The 26,654-nt window shown below is 40.8% G+C and overlaps 1 protein-coding gene across 1 annotated transcript in view; it reads left to right on the forward strand.

Moving 5' to 3' along the window:
- The window catches only part of eva1aa (eva-1 homolog A, regulator of programmed cell death a), a 76,307-nt gene that overhangs the window by 21,765 nt on the left and 27,888 nt on the right, over nt 1-26,654 (forward strand). Inside the window, exons 2-5 of the mRNA XM_080882511.1 lie at nt 338-561; nt 2,617-2,740; nt 5,599-5,751; nt 13,204-13,347. Of these exons, the coding sequence (XP_080738637.1) occupies nt 338-561; nt 2,617-2,740; nt 5,599-5,751; nt 13,204-13,347 (645 nt within the window). The remainder of the gene's footprint in view (nt 1-337; nt 562-2,616; nt 2,741-5,598; nt 5,752-13,203; nt 13,348-26,654) is intronic.

Consider the following 26,654-nt stretch of genomic DNA (forward strand, 5'->3'; position numbering starts at 1 on the left):
CAGCAGTTTGTTCTGTAGCGATAACAAAAGGGCTAAAACTTACAGCTGAATAAGATAAATCTTTACTTTCTTTTTTGCTGCACTAGTCAAGGCTTTAAAGGCATCTTTGAGCTGGAAGCAGTGATGTAGTTCTTTAAATGAAGGCTAGGCTAGCATGGTTACAACTCTCTGCATATGGAAATGGGATGGAATAAGAGATTAAGTAGTGCATCATAAAATTATACAACTCGAGAATGCTTAAAATTGTTAAGTATCAAGAAATTAATTATCAACAGATGGTACTGTTTAATGTGCAATAAATGAATGTCTGCGGTTCTGCTTTCTTGCTTTCTCACAGGCTATCTGTCCAAAGTGTTGAGGAACTACACAGCGAGGGCTTGTGACGGAGACTTCCTGACGGTGCGCTGCCCTTCGCGTGCCACCATCACCATCCAGTCAGCTTTCTATGGAAGAAGAGGTGCTTCTGATCCCCAGCAGTGCCCTCAGACCTACCAGGCCCTCCTAAGCTCCTATAAAGCTCGGGAGGATGATCGATATTGCTCTGTGTCCACTGCACTACAGGTAAATAGCCAGGCTCATTCCTTTTGCGCTATTACATCATCATTATTCACAACTGTATTGAGTTGGTATTTACCAGACTTTTCCTAAGAATAAAGAATCTCCTCCCACATTTGGCATCCCGCCTTCTGTAAGTCACTTCTTAATGCACTGCCTTTCTTTTTTGGGTTGAGAGAAAGTGTTCTGTAACAGGTTCAAATTAGCCAAGGGTTAAACTCTGGAGAACCAACGATTATGTAATGCTTTGTGGGAACGTTTTCCGGCAAATTACACTCTCTAAAGAGGAAGCAGGCTTGTATGTTCCTGTGACACAAAGCGATTTCATGGGGTCTTTGCTTTAGCATCCTCTCCCAAATTGGGATGCAGCTGGACAAGGAGACCCGCTTTGCAGCACCAACACAAACACGCACAAACACATCCTGTTCGGCATTCATTCAGTTGTTCGGTTTATTCTTAGGCTCCCCTGCCTTTTAGCATCAAACACCCTCCGTTTCCATAATAGATAGGGCTGCCATGAATGCACAGACACAGAGGCTGCATTGTGTCGAAGTGAGAGAATGACTGCCGTGCCACCCACATGAGCACCACCTGTTCGTGACCTTTGGTTTGCTGGCCTTACAGAAAGAATGCCTCCATCTACTAATGCTTGTTTAGTGATGCCTCAGGTTGACCAAGTGACATTTGTCCTTATCTTTTAACCTAATTATTTTCAAATCCCATTTATACTGATTCATTACTTTTTGTGCAATCAAACTTTACACCATAGAGATTTTGCAAGTAGCAAATATTTAGAATTTTTGCTGTAAAAAGGCAGATTAATCAATTCATTTCTGTCTGCCAGTAACTGAGTTCATAATTGTTTAATTAACATAACATAACTTTCTCACAGTGAAATTTTGGCAATAGCATTCAATAATATCTTTTTTTTTTAGATTTTCAGCATGTAGTCTGATGGATGTGAAAATTCAGCCTTTGCTGTGTGCTTAATCTGTGATATGTAGAGTCATTCTTTGGTGTATTCAGTAAAAAGCTTTGTCTTATTTTGTATTCTTTCTGACTGTCAACACAGTTGGCACTGAAACTTGTCTGGGAAGATGAACACCTTCACTGAGCCTTCTAAGGTTACTTATTGTCACCAGATTCATGCTCAAAAGGGGAATTTTGGTGTGTGGCGGGGAGATCCTCTCAAAAATGAGCGTGATCTTATTTATTTCCTATTTGAAAAGCTGTGAAAAGACTTTAATTTGTTGCTATGTGGATTAAACGGAGCTGAAGCAGTCTGATAAAAGAGACCAACAATGGCCATCACTTTGCAACATAATTAATTCTTCAGCACGAACACATGTGGTCGTTTCTCCTAAAGATATCGCTCTTTAAAAAACACAAACTTAAATATACTTTGTAACAAACAGGATCAAATATTGCATTTACTGCCTGTTTGCAAGCATGGATCAGTACCCAGCCATGTGCATGTTATTAATGTAACAGCTAATTCAATTCAGTGGTTTACTGTGTTTTTTTGTTTATGTAATACAGTGGACGTACACAGAAGAATAAGACTTCTCATTCAGTGCTTATTGTTTCATTATTTGATTTGGTTTTCTTGTTAGATCTGCTGACAACAAAAAGTATATTTCCAGACGTATTAGTCTTAATTGGCACCACAGTGAGGACCTTCTTGTCTATTTAGTGTGTTTTTAGGTGGAAGTCCACAAATTACGTTTGTTATCTTACCCCGGCACTATTTCAGTGGTAATTCATGTCTCTTTCCATGCTTTTTCATAACTAATGCAACTCTTTTAATATTTAATTTAAGGGAGGCTCTGAACTGAAACCTTTCAGCTATTCCTGTGTGTTGGATTGGTCACTGGGCTTATAGCAGGCTAAAACATGAGAAAACAAAGTGGGTGAACTGATGCCATATACCCTAATAGCTATAAGCAACCTGTTTGAAGTGGTTTTAGGGTTTTTTTGCTGCTGGTCTCACTATCATTGGCTTGTTGTTTTCCCTCTAAACGTGCCTTTGTTCTTCTCCCGTTTTGTGTCACTTTGCTTCAGAAAATGCAGGACGAGTGCCAAGACAGAAGGAGCTGTCAAGTCCTTGTCAACAGCCGCGTGTTTGGGACGGACCAGTGTCCTGGGAGCAGTAAATACCTAATTGTCTGGTACAAATGCAGACCGAGTAAGTCCCTCGTCGCCCCGCGTTGTGACAGTGACAAAAATCTCTGTCCCTCCCTGTGCTTGAACCATTCTTTCTTTGTTTCCCCCCTCACAACGCCAATACACAATACACAAGGGTGGTGTCAGGTCAAAACCAAACTAGTACACTAACAATCAAAGGAAATCCCAAATCAACCTTTAAAATTGTGTACCAAGGCTCTCCCCTGTAGCCACTTATAAATATCTGAATTTGAAATAGAAATTGGGGCTGAGCTATACTTTTTAATATATTACAGGTGATGATTATGCTTTTTCATCATTCTGTGAGGTACATGCCCGTAGAGTAGATGCTCATAATAGGTTTTTCCAACACAGCTGGACTCTTTACTGACTCTTTACTTTATCTAGCATCAGGATGTGGTATGTGTAGCTAACCCAAAAGCCAAAGTGCCATTGTTTGTCATGATAAAGCACTATGTCAATTAGTGGACATGCTATATATTTGAAATCAAGTATATTGGCAACAATTGAGGAATAAGGCTGGCTGCACAGGCAATACTGAATCTGCATCAATCAGTACTGGACACTGACAACCATATGTTATAGCCTCATACTCACTGGATGAAGAGACTATATCTGTTGTGATCGTGGCTGTCTAATCTGTATCTGTTATAAAAAACCTCAGATGGAAGGAGCTAGCTAACACCTCTCCAGCTGTGACTGGAGACCTTCTATAATATGTTATAACTATAGAGGCCATCTTTCATCTTAATCTGTCATTTCTGATTGAATTTAATTCTCTTATTTTCTGTTATTTTTATTAGCATGTATTTCTATTCGTATGTTCGGCACTTTGGTCAGTGGTTGCTGTTTTTAAAGTGTGTTTGTCATGGTCCTGGGTCGGTGACCCAGCGCTTTTAGTTATCATTTTCTAGTTTATGATGATGATGATTATTATTGTTTGAGTTCTGTGTGTTATATTTGGTCTGCCTTTGAGTCTGTCTCTGTCTATGGTGTCACCCCATCTGTTTGTGAATCTGTCTGTTTAGTTCAATGTCTTGCCTGGTTCCATGTGTCTGAGTTTCCTGTTTTATTGTGAAGGTTTGTGTCATATGTGAGTGTGCTCAGTTACGTTTCCCCTGTCTCGTCAGCTGTGATTTCTCCCAGGTGTGTTCCCCTTCTGTCTCTCATCCCTTGATTACTGCCGTCTGTGTATTTAAGCCCTGTGTTTCTCTGTGTCAGTGTCGCGTCGTACCCTCAACTAGCTGTGTGTTCTGCTTCTATGTTCCTAGTGTTTGGTCTCCTGCTCCAGTTTAGTGTTTCTTTCCAGTGTTTCAGTCCTTGGTTCCTCTGTTCTGACTTTTGGTTTTCTTTTGGTGAGTTTAGTTTGTACGAGGTTTTTCCCAGCAATAAAGCTGCGCCTTAAGTTTCACTTCCGTGTCTGAGTTCTGCATTTTGGGTCCACCACTCCTGCTTGCCTGCCACACAGCGATTCATGACAGTGTTATAAATAAAGTTGGTATGGCTTGGCTTGGATGACATTCATGGTAGCATGCAGTAAGGAGCATTTTGCTGTTTCAGCAGCTTGACCGTTATATGGCAGCCTGTTAATAGTAACGTTTGGTCTTCAACTGGAAAAACATGCTGTGACTTTGCTTATCCCGTTTATATACTTTGCAGCAGGTAGACACATAGCTTTAATGCTGGTCAAAATTTTCTTAAGTATATCTCATTCATATATTGACGCTGTTTCACTCTAGCCTCACACTTTTGCATTTGCTACTGACTAAATTTAAGCTTTTTGTTTCAGATGGAAATCCCAAACAATACTCTTGAGCATAAGGGGGTCAGACCTGGCAAGAGTATTTAAATGTATTTCTCATTTAACTACTTTTTGTAGGGAAAACCTTTTCTATAATTTTTCTATAAAGTCTGCATTAATTTAGGCATCAGTATCCGTGTGACTTCCCTCTGTGCTGCTTCTTTTATCTGAAAAAACCCCCGCTTTTTGCGTGCCTCGCTGTTTATCCTTGTCCATCGTTCCCCTTGTGATCCAGGAAGTTAAGAGTATCACTCCGGAGGGGAGCCACAGCAGTGCAGTAATCCCACCCTGATTCTAGTATTCATTCGTCGCTCAGTCCTGTGCTGAGCCGAGCCGCACTGAGCTGTGCAAAAGTTCACACAAGAGTGCCCACAACTCAGCATTAATCCACTGATCCCCCTGCCTTTCCTACTTGTTCCTTTCTCCACTGGACCCCAGGACCAATCAGCAGCTCTTTGTTCACTGTCACTTAACCAATGACTTCTCGGGGGGGAAGAGAGAAAGGCTGCATGGGGTGTTAGTGAGGTGCAACGGGCAGGTGTCACTGCCTCTGAAAAGAGAGGTGGCTAGAGGATGGTGTTAGTGAAGGAGAACAGGGAGGGTCTGAGACAGAACAAGAGTGAGTCCATCACAAAGAAGTATAACAAACTAGTCCTGAACATTTTCTTTGCTTTCTCTCTCACTTTTCTTTTCTGCATTCCTGTTCCACTTCCCACATGGATATAGAAACACTCTGCTGTTGTGTTTTTAGTTGCAGGCCAGTGGAGCTACTTCTTGCTGTCACAGGTCACTTTGGGTGGATGTGTCAGAGGAATGCCTCTGCATGGCTCTACATGTCCACCAATCTGTCCTCCCTCTGTCTCATGCCCATTACTCTGAATGAAAAATGGAGTCTGTGCTCTGCGCATATGATAAACTGCTAAGCAGAGGTTCTAATTTAGTGGTTCTAATTTGTATCTAATCAGCAAATATCCAGGAAATGAAAACTTATATCAAATATTATTAAATAATTTTTTTTTGGTTGACAAGCTTTCTTCTTTCTCTCTCTGTATCCACAGATGAGTATAAGAGTAAGGTGGTCTGTGAGGAAGATAAGATGAGGCTAAGCTGCAAACAGGGAATGCAGATCGCCGTCTACTCCGCCATGTTCGGCCGAACTCTGCAGGGCACCCTCGAGTGTCCCCTTCTCCACAGGAGGTCTCCATCAGTGGGTGAGAAACCTTCTTGTTTTCCTTTTCTGTCACTTCAAGTATGCAGTGTTTAAAAATCTACTTCGCTCTTGAAAGCTGTATTTTTTGGCAGTTTTTTTTAATAGTTCGTGATCATTCAATGACTTCCTTTTTTACAAAGGTGCCTCGATCGTGTGATTGTGTCATGTATTTTCATGAAAGGTGGCACTTTTTGCACATTTGTATCATTCCTCATATAATCAATTTAGGGGTCAGTCCGAGGTCAGGGGAGGAGTAATAAGTAAGGAGTCATAAAACAAGACACTAGCTTGGCTTGCAAATCAGGCCTACATGTGTTTGCATGAAGTTAAAAAGAGTCTCCTTGTCGTGCTAATGCTCTTATACATATTAATGAATGGGAAGAGTGCAACTTCAGGTCGCCGTTTTTTTGCTAAAAGACAAAAATGCCTTGCAGCGAAGACATAATCTAAACATTCAGGTGTCATTACATTGAGCAGATGTGAAAAATGAAAAGGTTTTAATAATGAGCGTTACACGCCTGGACTCGAACTCCAGTGAACCACAAAGAGAACTACAAATACAGTCAGGTTCAAAACACCTGCTGAATCCCCCCTTCATGAAATGTCTTTGACGTGGGCGATATTGCCTTGAGATGCTGTTGTGGTTTGGAAACCTTCATTCCTTCATTTCCTCCACTTTCTTTGACTGAGAGGCTCTAGAGCAAACACTGGTCTGTCACACCCATCCCTGATGTCATCTATTCAAACCTCTTTGCACTTCTTCCACAATCACTGGTTGATAATTTCACTTTTAGAAGCAATTTACCTTTTGTCATTTCATCATCTTGTTCTCGGAGCATTTTGAGATAAAGAAAACCACCACTGAGCATCAGGTAGACACACACTAACGTGCACACATTGCCAGGGGAATGAGGAGGAATGTAGATCAGATGTCCCTGTCATCAAAAGCACTGAGTTTGGACTGTTGAAAAGGAACATATTGAGTTCCCTCCAAGTATGCATGTTTGTTATGTGCATGTGTGAGTGCATGGGATACCCAAATGTACCCCTGGCCTTGTTTAGAGGAATGTTAATGACTTTAAACTTGGATCCGTGGCAACTATTAGTATTAGTTTAACCACAGGTGCTGTTGTGGTGGCCTTGACCCTTTTGTCAGGTAGTCTTTTCCTCTGTACAAGGAGGAAGCATTGGACCAGACATGTGGCAAGTAGGTGTAGCAGGTGAGACAGGGCTGGTTTCAGATATGGTTTCAGACTCTGGGGTTAAATACAGTAGCTCTGAGTATTGATCAAAAATCTAATTGAAGCAGGGGAGACGTGGTGTTTACTGAAAAATCACATATTCACCATTAGTGTGTTTATGTCGACTGGAGACTCAGATACACACAAACGGCTGTTCGCCCACTTTATAGAATGAGTTTTCCTCTCTCCATCACATACACACGTGTGTGCATGTAAACACTGCACTCACCCACAACCACCCCCTGAGCTGTTCCAGACAGTCTGGTGGTGCTGTAGTGGGATTTCTCCTGTCATCTCTATCTTTAATGTGGCTCTCATGTCACCTGGAGCAGGAAGTGAGGGTGTCTTAAGTGACAGCTTAGACAAACACTGTTAATTATTTCTAAATGCTTTCCCCCTTCTTTTTTTACCCAGCGTGGAGCCTCAGCTGCATGTGTGTATTTGTGGTTCTGCATGTCTGAATTAATCTTGAGGTTGGCAGTCGCTGTAAACGCAAGTTGGTTTTGTGTCTGTTTTGAATTTAAGTTTCCTTAAATGCAGGTTCAAATGTGCTAAACGGAATAGGTTATGGTAATCTCTCAAACCTTCCTGGCAAAGTTGCAGCCTGAGGTGTGGGATCAACCGCTGAACTCACACAGCTGACTGCACGGCCCAGGTATGCTGTGCATAGTGTAATGTTAAGGAACATTACAGTGCTTTGCTTGTACACTGTTAGATGCACAAATTTAGACAATTTAACACTAGCCACCTGCCAAATAGACAGAAATTTTTTGTGATAACTTGTGCTAGCTGTTGTCTAACAAACAAATGTCTTCTGGAGGTAATTTTCTAGTCAACTTATTTAACTTAATTAGATTTGCCACAAGGAATTTATGCCATGGAAAACCACTGTCTGCTTTCCTTTTGAATGCAAAAGTCCTGGAAAAGTATAGCAGGAAAAAACAAGTATGTACATAGACATGTACTCACAACACAAGGATTCTTTGATCTTGTCTTCTGGGTGGGAGTGGCGGAGTTGGACGGCTTTTGGCGGCGATGAAGAATCCTCAAAGTAAAGGGGCCTGCTTCAGCCCTCCTCTCTCATCTGCCCCATTACCACGATACATACCTCTTGACATCTAAATAGCCCCCCATGCTTGGCATGCAGGATCTTAGAGTGTGTTTTTTTTTTCTAAAATAAAAGGAAGGCCACTGTGCTTTCCCTTTTGAGTGTGTGCTTTGAAAACGATGGTTCAGACTTTAGTCTATTTGCAGGTTGGATACTAGATTATTGTGCACAGCTGCACACTTTAATACTTCCATTTTGGACTGCTTGTTCCATTTTTAGGGTGTGAGATACTTCACTGTAACTCTGTCTGTATTTATTGCAGACACTAATAGATGCAGAGCAGATAAGTAGCATGTTTATGCTGTTTTGGACTTTGCTGATATAGATATAGATTTATGTTAAATGTGCAGGTCTGTCTATTTAAATCAGTCCTGAAAGACCTGAGTTGACAGATTTCTGTCAACAAATTGTTACTGGTTGACTGTTTTTCCTAAAGTTTGCAAAAATATCATCAATGACATTTGTATACTGGCTATCATGAATTTCTCAGGCTGCATGTTTTCTATGATAACAAGCTCATGCAGGGTTAAGGTGATAACACACATAGCACACATACCAAATTCTCTGATTTGCTGGAATGATTGTGACATAACTTGCTATCGCCTTACAAACCCACACAAGCAAAATCCTCTGTACAGTACTGTGCAAAAGTCATCAAGCCCTTTGTATTTTACTAAGAATATAACAAACAATTGGAGTTATTTCTGGAAACATGCATAGGAGTACAGCATATGTGGCAAAAATAGAGTTTGTATTCAATATGACCACCTTTATTCTTAAACAGAGCCCGAACTCCTTTAGGCAAAATTTCTTATAATTTCTTTAAATAGTCTTCTGATCGCAGATTCAGCTAAAGTAATGGACACAAACTTTGTGTTTTTGTGACAGGCTGCTTGTAACAAAGTGCCTAAAGATACATTTTAAGTTGTTTGTTAAGTGTAGACACAATGCTGGTTCATCCCTTGAATTAGGTGCCTTTTTTATGCATGAATGATTCAAAGGTTGGTGTTAATTGGCTTAACCAACAAAAGAGTCATCTGAAAATGGTCAGGGACGAGGACTGCAATTAAAATGAGTGAAAAAGCAGCCAATGTTTAAAGAAAAACTACTATAGCTAAAGATGACTTAAAAAAAAAAACTCAAGTTCCTGCTCCTTGCAAGCAAAAAGTGATGATATGAGGGGTGGCTCAAGACTTTTGAAAAGTATTGTTTATGTCTGGCTGTAAAATATGTTTCCAGAGAAGTGAAAGAACATTTTGGGGTAAATGCGTGTGGTGTTACCTTGGGTAAAAGGTTGTCTGTCAATGTATCATTGACATCTACTGAAAGCATTTGGCGTGTGCAGATCCTTTCACCTTATCACCATATCTGAAAGTCGCTCTTCTATTACACAAAGAGTTTAAATCCCACAACAATGAGTTAAACCTCCCTATTAAATGATACGTATTGCCGATGAGTCAGAACGAAAGAGGAGTCGAGTGTTTTCCATCCATTGTCTTGAAATTCCAGGAAAGGTGTGCGTGGGTGGAAAACTTGGACTGTTATGGTGGTTGTAGTGACAATTTACTAGGAAAGGTTGCTGTACTCTTTGCACGTGTGTGTTCATTTGTGTGTTTGGATATGTATGTGCTCTGAGGTGTGTTGCGTTTATTTGAAAACACACAGTTGCTGTACACCAACCTCAGAATGTATGACAGTGAAAATGCACTAACCTTACAGGACATCAGGCTTAATACATGTGCTCTGTGATGAGTGAAACTCAAGATGTGGCTTTCTACTGGATAAATTATTATCTTTTTTTCTTTTAAAACAATTGAATGACATGAAATGCCACATCACACAGCTTTAGGTGGTTTCTCCACCCAGAATCGCCCTTTCATTGTATTAGGAAATCAGCTCAGTAACTTTTCGAACTGTGTAATTCCTTTTAAGAAAAGTACTTGTAGGTGCTTTTCTGTGTGTGACCTCAGTTTATGTTTCCTGCTGTAATTAGTCATCATTGAGAGTAAGTGTGTGTTTGTTTGTGTATGCATGTGAATCTGTGTGCATGTGTGTGTGTATCCAGGAAGCTCCTCCCTTTCCTCATATGCTGCTTCTCTTGACTATGGGCCTACTCTTCTGAGCTATAGTCCTGTCCTTGTTGGGTGTGTGGAGGATAGAGGGGTGGTGGCCCAAGCTTGGAAAATTGGAGAGGGTAAAGGTTAGAGGTAACAGGGGTTATTCATGCCGTGTGTATGTGTGTGTGTGTGTGTGTGTGAGAGAGAGGGGAACTGTTGTATGCTTGTCTCTCTGTGTTAAGACCACTAATGAGAGCCAGAGGAGGTCAGGCCCTTGGGAGTGTTCTTTTAAACTACATAGAAATTCTGTGTGTGGCTGAGCTGGTGAACAAAGAATACATGTGTGTCTCCATCCTCTCTATCAGCTCCTGAACCTCTAAGTCCCACCCCATTTTCTGTGAGCTCTGTGCTCAGCTAATCACCCAGTCAGCGAATCTAAGGTGCGGCTAATGGGGGTCTGTCTGTCAGTGGACTTGGCTTGTCAGGCCCTCCGGACAGGAAAAAAGAGCGGCAGAGAAAATTGAGGCACATTCGTCAGAGCAGGAGGTTATTGAACTGAATCAGAATCAGAATACTTTATTAAGCCCTAAGGAAATTATGTAATTATGTAACGGCGGTAATATATTTATATGTTGCTATAAACAGTGATCATAAAATTAACTAGTACAAATGTACATATTGTAGAAAAATATAATGTGATTAATAAAGGAAATAAAAGCCAATAGTTACAACATTGATCTCTGTCATAGACACAGACTGCTTATCAGTTTGTCTTACATAAACAGATAATAAACTGCTAATATGGATAATAAACTTTCACATTAAACGCCTCCTCACCACTTTATTATGTACACCTTGGTAATACTGGGTTGAACCCCCTTTTGCTTTCAGACCTGTGTTATTTCGGCATAGATTCCTCTGAGATTCTGTTCCATATTAACATGATAGCATCACACAGTTGCTGCAGATTTGTTCTATGATGCAAATCTCTCATTTCACCACATCCCTTTTTGATTGAGAAGTGGGGATTGAGGAGGCCAACTGAGTACATGTTCAAGAAATCAGTTTGAGATGATCTAAGCTTTGAGACATGGTGAGTTATTCTGCTGGAACCAGCCATATTAAGATGGTTACTGTGCGGTCATAAAAGGGATGGATATCGTCAGCAACAATATTCAGGAAGGGTGTGGCATTGAAATGATGCTCAACTAGTACTAGGGTGTCCAAAATGTGCCAAGAAAATATCCCTCACACCATTATGCCACCATCAGCTGGCTGAACCTTAGATACGAGCCAGGGTGAATTCTGACGCACAGATTAAGCACATTCTGACGCTTCCTCTGAATGCTGCAGTAGAAATCAAGGCTCGTGTGACCGTGCAACTTTTTTCATCTGTTGTGCGGTTTTACTTAGATGTACCTGCACGTCAAATGTACTTAATGACTTGTACCATAGTCCTACTTCTGTCCTGTCCTCAGGATGCAGCTCAACATGTAAAGTCTGGCACTGCAAATTTAACGGTAAGGTAAGAAAATTAGTAATTTACTAAATCAAAACAAAGTTGAGTTGCCATTTTCATAATTTAAAAAAAATTATAAACAAATTAGAAACCAAGTTTTTCCCATAAGTTTAAGACTGATGGCAGAATTCAAATGAACTTTTTTTTTTTTTTACATTACTCCACATGTTTTAAGTGACAGCAGGAATTATTCCACCTTTGAGTTATGGTCCTTCATATCCAGTTACTCTCACTGGTTCCCACAGGCTTTCACCTCACTACATCCTGGTTGGGAATTCCACTATGTCAGCTCCAGCTGGGGGTGTACCCGTTTGATCTGTGTCCAGTTGAACCAACAGTGATTCAGGCTTACTTCATTGAGAAGCTTAATGCTTTGCATATGCTGTGACCTGTAACCACACAAGATTTATGGAACAGATTTCCCCGCAATTTAGTTATATAACATAAACTGTAAAATAAGTCTCCTGCTTATAAGACAGGCCTGCACGGTTACAGGCCATCCAAGGAATTCCCAATTTTGATATTATGCATGACCGCTAGATTACCCTCAAACACTTCCAGGCTATGACATTTAACCTTTAGCCATAATTTGTTGAGGCTTGCTGACACTTGAACCAAGTCTTAGCCAGCATGCCCTCGATAGCTTTTTTCTGCACTTCTCCTTCTGCGTGGGCCACCAAGACAGCCGAGTGTCCATTTTCAAAGGCTCATTTCCTTGTGTTGTTTTTAGGGGTTAGATGGCCCGTGGGGGGCCCGGGAAGCATCCATGTGGAACCAAGGGCCCTCCACATTCCCACAAGACCACAACAGGAGTTGATTAGTGCTTCTCACACCTTTATCCTTAGTGTCACTGGAGTCATGTGGAGATATGTAGAATGGGAATTCCACTGGGACTGCACCTTTGAGTACTTTTATATTTCCTTTGCTGCTTAACTCATTTGCAGATTATTGGCTTAGAAGTGCCATGTCATCTTCTGCAGCTGTGTTACAATTATGGAATAAAGGAATGAAATCAAAGCCAAAAAACGAGGAGAGGAGTTGGCTGGTGCTTAGCGATGATGTATGAGAGACGTATCCATTACTTTGACTGGTCTCCATACACAAACACTCACACACCCACATGTATTGGATCAGATATCCTTTAGACAATGTAAGGCCTGCGGAAGGTTCTCTATGTGGGTCTGATGTGGACACAAACTCCATCATGGGATCTGAGATGTGTGTGTATGTGTGTCTTTGTAAGTGTCACGCCATCTAAGAACACAGAGCATAAGAAATGTAAACTGATAATAGTTATTGGGGAAGTAGTTTGGACTTTCAGTCCATTTATATAGAAAATATGTTAACAGAAATCTTCATTTTTTTAAAAATGCGTTTGCCTGTATTTTTAACAGAAATCCACATTTTACAATGCTAGTGGAATTTTTCTGTAGACTATAGTTGATGATCCAGTGGAATAGACATTACTGAGATGTGGGTTTTACAACAGAGTATTACATATGTTTCCCCATCTCTGTTTTTATTCCAGAGTGCCAGTCGTCCGTGGCTCTGCAGGTTTTGACCAACCGCTGCCAGGGAAAGAAAACCTGTCTCATCCGAGCTTCCACGAGAGAGTTTGGAGATCCGTGTTACGCTGGCACCAGGAAGTACCTCAGCGTCATCTACACCTGTGGTGAGTCCCCAAGAAACCAATACTCATGGTTTAGTTTTTGCCTGCCACCAGGGGGTGATGTTTGCTAATTTATCAGCTGCACTCCTGCCCATCATGTTGGACCCCAGTTTCAGGATGAGGGACACTAAAAGGGGTTCTGCTGTAGTTGCAGAAATATGATTATCATCTGCGATGATCGTGGTTATGGTGAATAAATATGGGTAACAGGGGGATAATTTGTTAGGCTTATAATTTTTACTTTGAAAGGAAACTGAAACAATAAAATAATTTCGGAAATAGTTTTTTACTGAAATGAGGAAACTATTCGAGGATTTAAATGCTTCTACATGTATTTTCCACCTCAGATCTTTAGTGAAGAAAACTACATTAAGCACTGGATATTGTGTTTAGACCTTATGTCTGTGCGGAAGGATGAGATTAATGATCTTCTTCCTTTATCAGTTCCCCTCCCAAGAGCTAATCTGGACATGTCAAGACTGTAATTAATTAACCACATGCTTTAGACATGCACAAAAGTATACATACACAGACAGGAACGGATCAATCAGCACCATGCCCGGGAATCTCTTAAATCCATAAAATCCATTTGCCCAAACACCCAAAGTAACATTCGTTCTGTTGTTTGCCTTGGCATTTCAATCTGAATTCTGAATTTATTTTATAGATTTTGAGATTTTTTTGTGTGTGGTGTAAGTAATTTTCTGCTGCCTTTCTGCTATACAGTTCTTGTCATTTCTTGCTTCAGGGGATAATCTGTATCTTGATGTTGTCATGAGAGTTTACAGCTTGTTTATAGTCTGGTTTTGGAGATCCTCCATGCTGAATCTCCAAGAACCGTCAACTGTGAGCTAGTCATTGCAGACAAGAATACGGAGACTGTTCAACTGTGTTTATGGAATCGTTTGGAATGAATCTGTGTCTGACCTCTCTTATCTGTCACTGATAGCACAGTGTATTATCCTTACAGCTCTGGTGCTGAGTTTGGCTGGTAAATGTGTGAGTGTCTGTAGGGCCTCAGAGACAAATGAGATAGAGGACGGATGTAAGATGCTAACACACACAGAGGGGGATGGGGAAGCGGGAGAGGGAGGTCTTCTGGGCTGCGGTGGGAGTTGAGAGGGTTGAACGTGAGTAAATCAGTATAACTGCAGTAGACATGAAGTCACTGGTTTCTTCAGGCTCTCTCAGAGTGATAATTTTGGGGGATCCTTTTTTCGTTGGTGGTTGAATGTGTGCAGAACTGACCCCATTTTTGTCAGAGTAGGGGATGAAGGCTGTCTGTCCGCTCATGATTGGTGGTATTTATGTGCATGTGTGAGTGTGGTGGTGTGCTTTGTTCCAACTGGCACTGACTTACAAACTGACTGAGAGCACATGATCACCGGAAAGAAATCGCACCTTTAATGCCTTTTCAAATAAATACCTGTTATTAGCAAATATTTTATTGATCTTAGGTTTATTATAGTTCAGAATTTACTTTTTGCACTTATGTTTTAAAATCTACAATGTGTTAGATGTTTAACTTTGAGTATTCAGGTTTGTGATTCTCTATGCCCTGTGTTGAGAACCTTTAATGGACTATAAACTGCTATTTTCATGCTTTTGAACCATTCTAAAAGTAAGACAAGGATTAGGGCCACGGAATAGATGTTTTTGGTCATGACTTTAAAAAGAAATCCCAGAATTATGACATTTTTTGGAAAATGCGGATTTTTTCACAGTTTTTAGAAACAAAAAGTCAGAATTTCTATACAACCCCAGGGGTGCCCTCTGGAATGCCTTCTGAATAACACAGCAGCAAATGACCTGGAACCTGCCATCAGTCTATCAGTAGATCTCTCTCTCTCTCTCTCTCTCACACACACACACACACACACACACACACACACACACACACACACACACACACACACACACACACACACACACACACACGCCACTGTCAAGCACCATTTACAACCACTACCCTAGGAGCTACAGATTAGTCAGAAATAGATTGTTAGACGTCTGAGGGGAAAAAGTCAGAATTCTCAGTTTCAGTCAAAATTCAGATAAAAAAGAAAAAAAAAGAAAAGTCATGACACCTCTGTACTCGTGTCTACTCTCTCTCTCCCTCGCACACAGACACACACAGTCATCCACCCTTCGTTATCGCCCTCAGCTTGCCTCTGATTTATAATTCCATCAGGGTCCAAGCTCCAGCTTCTTCATCATACAACCCCAGGGGTGATCTACTCTTTAGGAATTAAACAGCAGCAAATGGCCTGGAACCTGCCATCAGTCTACCAGTAGATCACACATACACACTCTGCACAGCCACTACGTCAAGCATCATTTACATCATCCCTAAGCTTTATTTTCTCTCCAGGAGTCCAACTGAGTGCAGTTCATTTAACATTTGAATATTTTAAGGAGATGATGTTTAAAATATATGTGTAAGAATGCTTCCTGTATTCCAAATTATTCATAGGCTAAGCTTGAAAGTATTTGCCTCTCTCCTCCTGAAGATTGATGAATGAGTCTGCTTTCTGCAGAAAGCAAAGTTCCGCTGCGACTGCTTTGAACAATCTTCCTTTATGACTCATTAGTTACTTTGTCAAGATGTTTGATGTTGGAATGAAAAACTGCCTCACTCAACAGTTATCTATATGTATATTTAATACAGAGTAGGTGGAAATATTTTGGCAATGTATAGTTAGAAGAGCTCAATATGCCTGTCCTGTAGCTCTGCAACATAATTCTTCCATCTTGCCAATAACTCTCTTTTTCCAGACAGCCTGAAGGCATCCTGTTTCTGTATGTGCATGTCTTTATACCATCAAACACGGTGTTGTCTTTGAATTATTGCAAAAACATGATTTATGGATCCCCCATGCTAATCCGATCGTATCTGGATGAATCTTTCTCTTTCAAGTGTCAAGGGTCTCCCAGTTCCTACCCAGTGCACAGTTATTCTCCTTGCCTGAGAGTTATTAAAGCTTCAGATCTCAAAGGTGTGTTATAATGGGTCATGCTGATCAGGCCACACAGCCTCTTTTGAACCATGTAGCTCAGGCTTTAGGGGGATAAAAGGTTATGGAAAGCTTGAGGACCAGGTCTAATTGCTGAGTAGGAAATTGATCGATTATGGCATTTAGCTGGTCTGGTCTTCCTGCACTGGGAGCTCTGTGAAAATGCCCTGTTCTAACCCTGAGGTTGAAACCACATAATGGACATAGGATCCCTCAAAAATCCTAATGAAAGTATAATGAGTGCATTAATATAGTTTATGTGTTCTTGATATAAAGAACTTCCACCACTTCTCTGGCCTTTGGACCAAACATGGAAGTGAAGCAATGAAGTAGAGCTAATGAGCTAAGTTTATCTCAGTTCATGGCTTAGTGTCATTTTCTTAGAGCTGGTCAAAATGTAGATGCTCAGATAAACATTATTTTCTATTTGTTTTCTAATGTAGACTTTGTAAATACTTCACTCAGCGTGGATCCTGCACCAAGCCTGGTGTCCTATCATGCGATTTTAAAAGACAATAAGTCATTTCAGAAGTCTTTGTTTGCTCATGCCCCACCTCTTCACCGAGTTTTATGAAATTCCGATGGGTAGTTTTTTGCATAATGTTGCTCATACAAAGGTGCACAGACATGTAAATGGTGCTAAAAACACAAATCGTTTCCTCTTTAGCAGTGGAATAAAAAGTCGAGTAATAAAAGTCGAGTATATGTGGTTTCATAGTGCCCCTCACAGTCAAAAATAAGCCGCCGTGCTGTCTATCACGCCAGTTACATGTGCCAAAAACATGTACACTCCATAGTGATTTTGTAGTTCACTTGTACAATTATTTTGCAGTCTAACTTTATGAACAGCCACAGAATAAAAGAAACCAGTGATTATGTTTTCAACATTTGTTTCTTAATCTTTTTTCTTGTAGTATTTGAACTTTAGTGTGATGCGGAAATACAGAGATATATGGAGGTGTGGTCACTGGAGTGCACCGATGGTATTTTTAACGGACAAAGGACGGGCAGTGGAGGCCGTGGCTGCCAGACATAGCTCAGCGGGGGCTGATTTAGATGTAACTGGGGGAAAGAGAGGAAGATAAAGATGTAATTCAGAAACTTGAGGGTTTGAATTCTCCAAGTTGGTTATGTGGACACGAACACTCACGCGCACATACGTACAAATACACATGGACATAGATACTTGAGGAACACATGCGACCGCTGGTAGCCACAAACTCCTCTGGCTGCCCCACACACATTCATGTCCTGTCAGCAAAGAGACTGAGGTTGATGTTTATTTAGGCTCTCATGCATAGAGCTGCAGTCCAGCTGGGCAGCCAGTAGTTGCTGCTGGGCCCCATCATTCCCCCTTAGAGCGTATCCTAGAGCTGTATGACTGGTGGTCATATGTCCCAAAATATACCAAAGTATGGTATTCACCTTTATTCAGCATGTGTAACCTGACATGCATACTAGGGTTATCAAGACACTAGAATTTCAAACTCAGTACAGTTACCCAGGAAAATACAAGGGGGAAAAAACGTGAAACTTAGAAGTATTTTTATTTTTTTTGTTTTTAAGTTGTCTTACAAAATAAAGTAACATAATTGTAAGGTATATATAAGACTCTCTTAGAAAGTGCAAAAAAGACATCAGTGTTTTAAGGCTCTCTGAGATCGTGCTGTGCCTCTAATCACTTGGGACTACATTTCCATTGTTGATCAAATGGAGCTGGTAATATGAGCTACCACTATTTCTATTTAGTTATTGTAGGCTTTTCTTTTCTATCTGGGGCTTTAAAACAAACATAAAACTTTTAAGATGAATATAATTGCATTATCTTGTTAAACTAATCATGTCTATTAACATTTCAGACGAGCAGGACTGATCATGTTTGCTGCCTAGCTCCAACATTAACACTGTAATTTTATTATTGGCCACAGTGATAACAGCAGCTAATGTGGCTGTTGAGAAATTGCTAATAGCTAAATGGCTAATGGTAGCATGTGTACTATCCAAATTAAGATTAATGATAACTGTGAAATGTAATATTTCAATTCCTCATAAATTGTTATTCAGTGCTGTGAATGTCAGTCATTTCAGCTGCTAGTGAGGGAAGGGGCATATGGCGAATATGGCGCTGTTGCTATCAATACTGTTTTAAATGACTATCTAATCTGATAGAAATTTTTAATATTGCTTAGTATCTGAGTATTCACCTAAATTCTTAATCTTTAGCATCAATAACAGTCTTGCTAGTTTTTTAATTCAGGTGTTTTTAAGGCATCTTAAAAAAAGAAAAAGTCATTTGTAAAATATGATCATGGTGAATGCGATGATCAAAAGATTATTTATCTTCAAATAAATATATTTACTGTTGGCTCGTCTGAGTATGAAGGCACAAGTTGCTAGGTTTTGCTCTTAAGGACTTATTTATACATTTTCTGGAAATAACCATCACCGTTATTTAATTTTCTTTCATCCTGTTTGGTTTTATTATGAATGACTCAGCATCAGCTTGTGACTTCATTATTAGTTTGAACAAAGGAGCTTTCAGGATGCAAAAATGAAAGCAAATTTCCTGTAAGCTGGAGTTGTACAAATATTTTATTATTCCACTTAAGTAGGTTCCATAGTGTGTCCACACTGTATATTCATGGCTTAAGGAAACAAAGAATTCCTTGACTATGTATTCACCTGAATGCACTTCCAGCAGAGGTGTGCTCTGCTACAGCTGGCCTAATGCAAATGTACCAAGTATGGCATCAACAACTTATCCACGACCTAACTTTACCCTTAAATACCTCCTAGGTAACGTCAGACGACTCTGGCTCTTATTGCACGATTATGCCATTTTACACCTTATAACTAACCCCACACATTGAGTATTTTATGAGGGTAATACAACCAGTAAACCTGGAAAATGTGATCTGTATTGCGTCTGAGTTTAGTGAGCGGAGAAGTGAGCACAAAGGCCGTAGAGGCAGCTCTAAATGCTCCCCAGCCTTGTAACACAAGCCTGACTCTGCAGAAACCCCGTGATAACTGCCACAATTGGCACACTCATGAACACTGCAGCGAGAAAACACAAAGCACGTGACCTGGCCTGACCGGTGTGGGTGTGTTGCCTTAATAGTAGTTGTTGTGGGTTTAGCCAATAGCCATATATGGCATTGGTTTTGACTAGTATAACATCATCTTTGCTGACCTTTTTTGTCCCTTCAACACACCACTAATCTACAGTAGCTTGTGAAGTCACAGACTAATGTAAAAAGTATTCTTTGGAAGAGGATGAAGAACATGTGAGGAGTTTCTTGTAGTCTGCTGACACTAGAGCTTGCGGGTTTCATGTTTTGCCAACATGTTCAGTCAGCTGATGTCTGGCTTACACCATGTCTTTCTGACTCACAGCATCTGGTGTCTGCTGTCGCTCTAGAGTGCACAAGCATTGAACGATGTATGTGATTTACCAGGTATACAGTACTGTGCAAAAGTCTTGAGCCATTGTTCATATCTTTATATTTTGCTAGGAAATGGAAACTAGCAGTGCAAACATACATGAAAAGACGGTAAGTGGGGCAAAACCAGAATTTTTTTCATTTCGGACAAGCTTGAAAGTCAGTTTGGCACGACCATCTTTATTCTTCAACACAGAACAACCTCTCTTAGGCAGACTTTCTTCTAATGTCTTCAAGTAGTCTTCAGGACTCCAGACTTTTGGAAGGACATTCAAAGCTCTTGTTTGGATGTTGGCTGCCTTTTGTACCGTTTTCCGTCAAGATGGTCCCACAGCTCTCTGGGGAGGCCAATCCGTGATAAATAAACATCGACACACACATCTGAGCACACATGAAGAAAAGGTGTTACATTTTCTGTTAAAGTTCTCATAGTTTCTATGACTTTTCTTTCCCCCTTTTGCCTTTGGTTTCGTTCCCTCTCACCAGTCACAGATGTTTCAACAACTCAAAGAAAACAATCAAGCACTTTCACTGGGTACAATGGGGCAAAAAAGTATTTAGTCAGCCACCAATTGTGCAAGTTCCCCCACCTAAAATGATGACAGAGGTCAGTAATTTGCACCAGAGGTACACTTCAACTGTGAGAGACAGAATGTGAAAAAAAAATCCATGAATCCACATGGTAGGATTTGTAAAGAATTTATTCGTAAATCAGGGTGGAAAATAAGTATTTGGTCAATAACAAAAATACAACTCAATACTTTGTAACATAACCTTTGTTGGCAATAACAGAGGTCAAACGTTTACTATAGGTCTTTACCAGGTTTGCACACACAGTAGCTGGTATTTTGGCCCATTCCTCCATGCAGATCTTCTCGAGAGCAGTGATGTTTTGGGGCTGTCGCCGAGCAACACGGACTTTCAACTCCCGCCACAGATTTTCTATGGGGTTGAGGTCTGGAGACTGGCTAGGCCACTCCAGGACTTTCAAATGCTTCTTACGGAGCCACTCCTTTGTTGCCCGGGCGGTGTGTTTTGGATCATTGTCATGTTGGAGGACCCAGCCTCGTTTCATCTTCAAAGTTCTCACTGATGGAAGGAGGTTTTGGCTCAAAATCTCACGATACATGGCCCCATTCATTCTGTCCTTAACACGGATCAGTCGTCCTGTCCCCTTGGCAGAAAAACAGCCCCATAGCATGATGTTTCCACCCCCATGCTTCACAGTAGGTATGGTGTTCTTGGGATGCAACTCAGTATTCTTCTTCCTCCAAACACGACGAGTTGAGTTTATACCAAAAAGTTCTACTTTGGTTTCATCTGACCACATGACATTCTCCCAATCCTCTGCTGTATCATCCATGTGCTCTCTGGCAAACTTCAGACGGGCCTGGACATGCACTGGCTTCAGCAGCGGAACACGTCTGGCACTGCGGGATTTGATTCCCTGCCGTTGTAGTGTGTTACTGATGGTGACCTTTGTTACTTTGGTCCCAGCTCTCTGCAGGTCATTCACCAGGTCCCCCCGTGTGGTTCTGGGATCTTTGCTCACCGTTCTCATGATCATTTTGACCCCACGGGATGAGATCTTGCGTGGAGCCCCAGATCGAGGGAGACTATCAGTGGTCTTGTATGTCTTCCATTTTCTGATGATTGCTCCCACAGTTGATTTTTTCACACCAAGCTGCTTGCCTATTGTAGATTCACTCTTCCCAGTCTGGTGCAGGTCTACAATACTTTTCCTGGTGTCCTTCGAAAGCTCTTTGGTCTTGGCCATGACGGAGTTTGGAGTCTGACTGTTTGAGGCTGTGGACAGGTGTCTTTTATACAGATGATGAGTTCAAACAGGTGCCATTCATACAGGTAACGAGTGGGGGACAGAAAAGCTTCTTACAGAAGACGTTACAGGTCTGTGAGAGCCAGAGATTTTCCTTGTTTGAGGTGACCAAATACTTATTTTCCACCCTGATTTACGAATAAATTCTTTACAAATCCTACCATGTGAATTCATGGATTTTTTTTTCACATTCTGTCTCTCACAGTTGAAGTGTACCTCTGGTGCAAATTACTGACCTCTGTCATCATTTTAGGTGGGGGAACTTGCACAATCGGTGGCTGACTAAATACTTTTTTGCCCCACTGTATGTCTGGCACTGTCAGTGTCTTTTCCCTCTTTCCTTTGTCATATTCCCACATTTCTGCCACCCTCGTTGCTTTTCAAAGCCTCAAGGCCTCTGTTTTTGGCAGTCGCCACCATGAGCCACCATTTCAAATAAGATGTGACAAGCAAGAGGTGGCTCTGACTATGACATTGCATGCTTATTGGCTAATGTCAACTAATGAGCATGCACTGGATAACCCACCTTTCAGAAACTTAGAATAACCAAAATTTCACCAAAATGAGTGACTGAGCCATTAAAGTGTTTAATGGTCAAGCCAGAAGTGCTGTTGTCCTATAGACTTTTCTAGAACCCCTAGTGGCTAGAATGCAGGTTTAAGGCACTAGACCCATGTTATGTACATCTACCTTTTATTACCATAAGAGGTTACAGAGTGTCTCTTTGTGAAAAAATTGTAACTTCTAAAAGATGGACATCTCATGGAGGTCTGAAAACTGAAGCCAAAGTACAAGGGCCTTCAAAAAAAACAAAACCCTGAAACCCAACTCTACAAGAGTCTGTGAGGAAACAAACCCCATAGACCTTTGTATGGTCTATGGTTTTGTTTTTTTTTGCTATTTTTAAATCTTTCTAATGTGCACTCTGTAAATGACGGTCTTATTTAAAGTCAAATCAACAATGAAGCGGGTGTATTCTTTAGGGCGAGTCCGACTTGTGATTGAGAAGTACCTTTTGAGCCTGTCAAGCACAAACACATTCAGTTTAAAAAAAGAACATGACCACAATGCTTAATTCAAGGTTTCAAGTGTTGGCAGCAACCATCTTTTGTATACAATCCGTAGAAGAAATATGAATTTTGACTTTGGGAATGCTTGGTTTACGCTATATTCAAAGTATTCAAAAGCAATCAACTGAACTGCCACAAGCTTCAGCTGTAAACATTGTTTTTCTGCCCAGAATATGTCATATTACCGAAGCTGCATGCCACATAATCAGAATGTGTTTAAAGGAAAAGTCAATTGCTACTTAAACTCTAGAGCCTTTAATTTATCCGATGCAAGATAAAAAGAAAAAACTAAAACAGAGAGAAACAGCCTTTTTTTTAATTAAAAAGCAAGATTATTAAAGAAAACCATGAATAAACAGGAGTCATTACAGCAACTGATGTGGCACTTATAAAGTGTCTTAAACTAGATATTAAGAAAGCACCCAGTCTGCCAGGCGAAATGCACTTAAGCAAAGCTAAACTTCACTAACCCACAAATTTGCCCAGTTACAGTCAGAAGTGAAAAAGAGCGAAAACGCCTTTGTTCTTTCACTGTGTCGCTTAAAACTGTAAAAAGAAAAAGAATCCTTTATGACGCAAAACTTTGTATCTGAGACCAACATCCATGACCGAGGCAAATTAAGAGCATTGTCAGAGCTCAGCCATTATGTTTTTCCCCTCAGTGCTGCAGTGTTTTCTATCCAAAGCTATTCACTATGGCTGGTACCAAAAAAGCCCCTTAAATTAAAACAGAAGGAGAAAAAAAAAGTAGCAAAGCGGAAGCTGGACTGTGAGCCAGCCAGACGCTTTGATCCCACTACAGACTGCTTAGTAAACATGGCGGGGAAGAAGCAAGATACAGACAGAGATAGCACAGGTGACTTGATAGACCTTACAGTTAGCGCTCACCGGGTCAGGTTAACTCTTTTGTAACCTCTGAGGCATTCAACAGCTCTGTTTGCACATGTCTGTATATGCGTAATGATCTGTTAACCCAAACACAAGATAAACCCAAACGGTGATAATACTGTGCATTGTTTCTGTGATGTAGTTTGTAGGGCATTGATTAGGCCCAGAATCAGAGGGAAACATACACATAGTCACTACTTCAGAAAGATTCTTCATGTGAAACAAAGCATTACCTCAGAGGTATGTAAGACTGTATATTGACTGTTTTATTACTAGATTCTAGTAATGATTAATGGTAATCCTTTTCTCTATATGATGTTTTGCCCATTTAGCTTCATTGTTCAGACTTTTACATTACAAGTTTATCCTAAACCAGATTTTTATACCAGTTTCATACAAATTGGTCACATAAAAGTCGTGACTATTCGATTTAGTTATAAGGGGTTTTTCTGATGAGCATTTTGGGGTCTGTCGCTCCGCTGCCACTTATGTCCCTGTAACTGTTCCAGCCCCCAAACATATGAAGCTCTTTCCAGAGTGAAGGAATGTTTTGCATTTAGCTGCGGGCTGTTTACCTCCTTTACAAATGAAGGAAAATCGAAGCATGCAGTGAAGTTAACATTCATACAGTCACACATTTGCATGGATGTAAGGACAAATTCAGATAAAATATACAAAACTGTACACACTAACACAAACGTCTGCCCCCTTCCTGTGGTCTTTTTGCTTGGTGTTCACAAATGAGCAACTGCTTCTTTGTTGGGCTGGAAACTGCAAAATAAGCAAAGCTCCGGACGAGAATTTGCTGCCAACTTTGTCGGCTTCACACATTCGTTAAATGGTGCACACTACTGTTTTCGTGTCATTGTGTGCCCATGGCAAAAACGACTCTCTGCTTTTTCTGTGAGATCCATACTTCTTGTTTTCATTTGTGTGAGGAGGGTTGAATCAGATGTGTTGGGGGGGGAGCAGGCTAATGCTTTCCAGTCTGTGGCTGGTTTCAGTTTTCTTTCTGTGGTGGACAAAGACAGAGAAGAAGAGAGAGAAGGCAGAATATTTGTAAACGGAGGGGGCAGTCTTGGGTGGGGGGATTCAAAGAGAGTAATTCCCAGGATATCTTAAGCTGGAAATAAAGTGTAAATTCAAATGTTTACAAGAAACAAATTAAAATTCAAATGTATTTTCTAGTTAATGCATATTTACTTTCATATTTTTTGGTTTGCTAGTATTTTGAGAATATGATTATCATATCTTGTCAAGTTTTTGTCCAGTACTATGTAAAACTACATCCAAAAGTCCTCAGTCACCCATCATTTCTTTATATTTTCCTTCCAAAGAGCCAGGCTGTCAAGGTCTTTCAAAGTTGCCCTTGGACATTGGTTGCTTTTCCCCTCATTTTTTGTCAACACGGTAATTCCCAAAGAGCTTTTAGCCAAAAACTTGGCATAGTGTTAGCCTGAATAGAAAAACACACAATGGATCGCTATCAGTCATGGATTGGCCTCCCCAGAGCCTGCATCTCAACGTTACTGAAGCAGTGTAGGGTCATCTTGACTTGACAGAGAACAGAACAAAAACAAGCCAACATGCAATGACGAGCTTTGAATGTCCTTCAAGAAGGACATTAGATTTCTTAAGAAGCAAATGCATGCCCCACAGTTCTTAGAGTTCAAAGATGCACCCAAGGATTTAGAGATATTATTATCAGTTAAGTTTAAAGAGAAGTTTTTCTTAAACACACTCATTATATTGGTTTCTGTCAAAAGGATCTTTTTTCTAAAGATCATGAATCTTCTAATGTTTCTCCTGAGAGGTTATGAATGAGCACAGTGATCTGCTTTCCAAATCTCAGCAACAAGCTGCTTAGTTGGTACAACTTCCTGTCAGGAAACCAAAATAATGGGAAAAAATGCTTTCATGTTACACAAATGATCAGTATGGACAAACCGCTGACAAATCTATCTTGTCTAATGGAACGTATGATCTTACTGCCCAGCCCTGCAGCCGTGCATGTCTGTTTACATGCAGCCTGGAGCCGCATGTTCCATCTCTGGCACACCGCATTCCCAGTTTTCCAGCCTAAGTTGAATGAAATTTTCAGCTCATTCCCCGGAGCCTCACTCGAACTTTTCATTGCTTCTCTTACTTTCTCTCGTTCTCAGACAGCCCTCCTCCTCTCCTGCCTGCTCCTTCCCTCCCCTTTGTACCTCTTCTCTGACTGCTCGCTCACACAGCAGTGGGCTGTGTAGGTGGACACTACACATGTCCCTTGTCTTTCTCTCCTTCCCTCTCTGAGGCACACACTCTCTCTCTCCCTCCCTCACCACCTCATTCTCTCTCTTGCTCTCTCCTGCTGTCACATTCCAGTTGTCTAAAGCCAGGTTTAACTTTCTTTCTCACTGAGTGTAGGAAGGAAGGCTAAACCAAAAAGAACCCAGGCATTAGCAGAGCCTTAGTCTTTCCGGATGAGAAGAAGAAAAGACGAGGAAACTCTCTTCATACTCCATTTGGCTTAAAAAGGGGGAGTCACCCAAAAGAAGCATACCTTCTTAAAGGGGCTATTTTTTTTCCTCCCTCCTTCCTTTCTTTGCCTTTTTTGGGCCATGCTCTCTCATTCTGTTTAGACCCACAGCGGACTATTCACGTGAGCGCTTGTTTTTACGGCAAAGCCAGTTCTAGTTCTTTTGCCGGGACAGAGAGGAGGCGGATTAGGGGGGGGGGAGTGTTTGACAGAGACATACGCTCAAAGAGAAAGCTGCCGCTTGGACCCGCAAAGGATTTTCCGTTCAGCGATGTGTGTGTAAGTGTCACCTGGTCTCCTGTCTGAACACGCTTTTAAATCTCTTCGCTGTACTCTGGTCACTTTTGCCTCAGACTTGGAAACAAGCATGTGATCTGAGATGCAATTTGTAATAGTTAAAGAGTTTTAAAGTGTACTGTACTGAACTCTAAACCAAAGTAAATAGTGGTTATGTTTCACATCCACAGCATATCATGTGTTGCATATCCCTTGGACTCCCTGTGGCTTCCAAATCCTCATCTGTGTTAAAGTTTTACA

This window comes from Rhamphochromis sp. 'chilingali' (assembly GCF_963969265.1).
Source record: "Rhamphochromis sp. 'chilingali' genome assembly, chromosome: 5".
Taxonomy (NCBI): Eukaryota; Metazoa; Chordata; class Actinopteri; order Cichliformes; family Cichlidae; genus Rhamphochromis; species Rhamphochromis sp. 'chilingali'.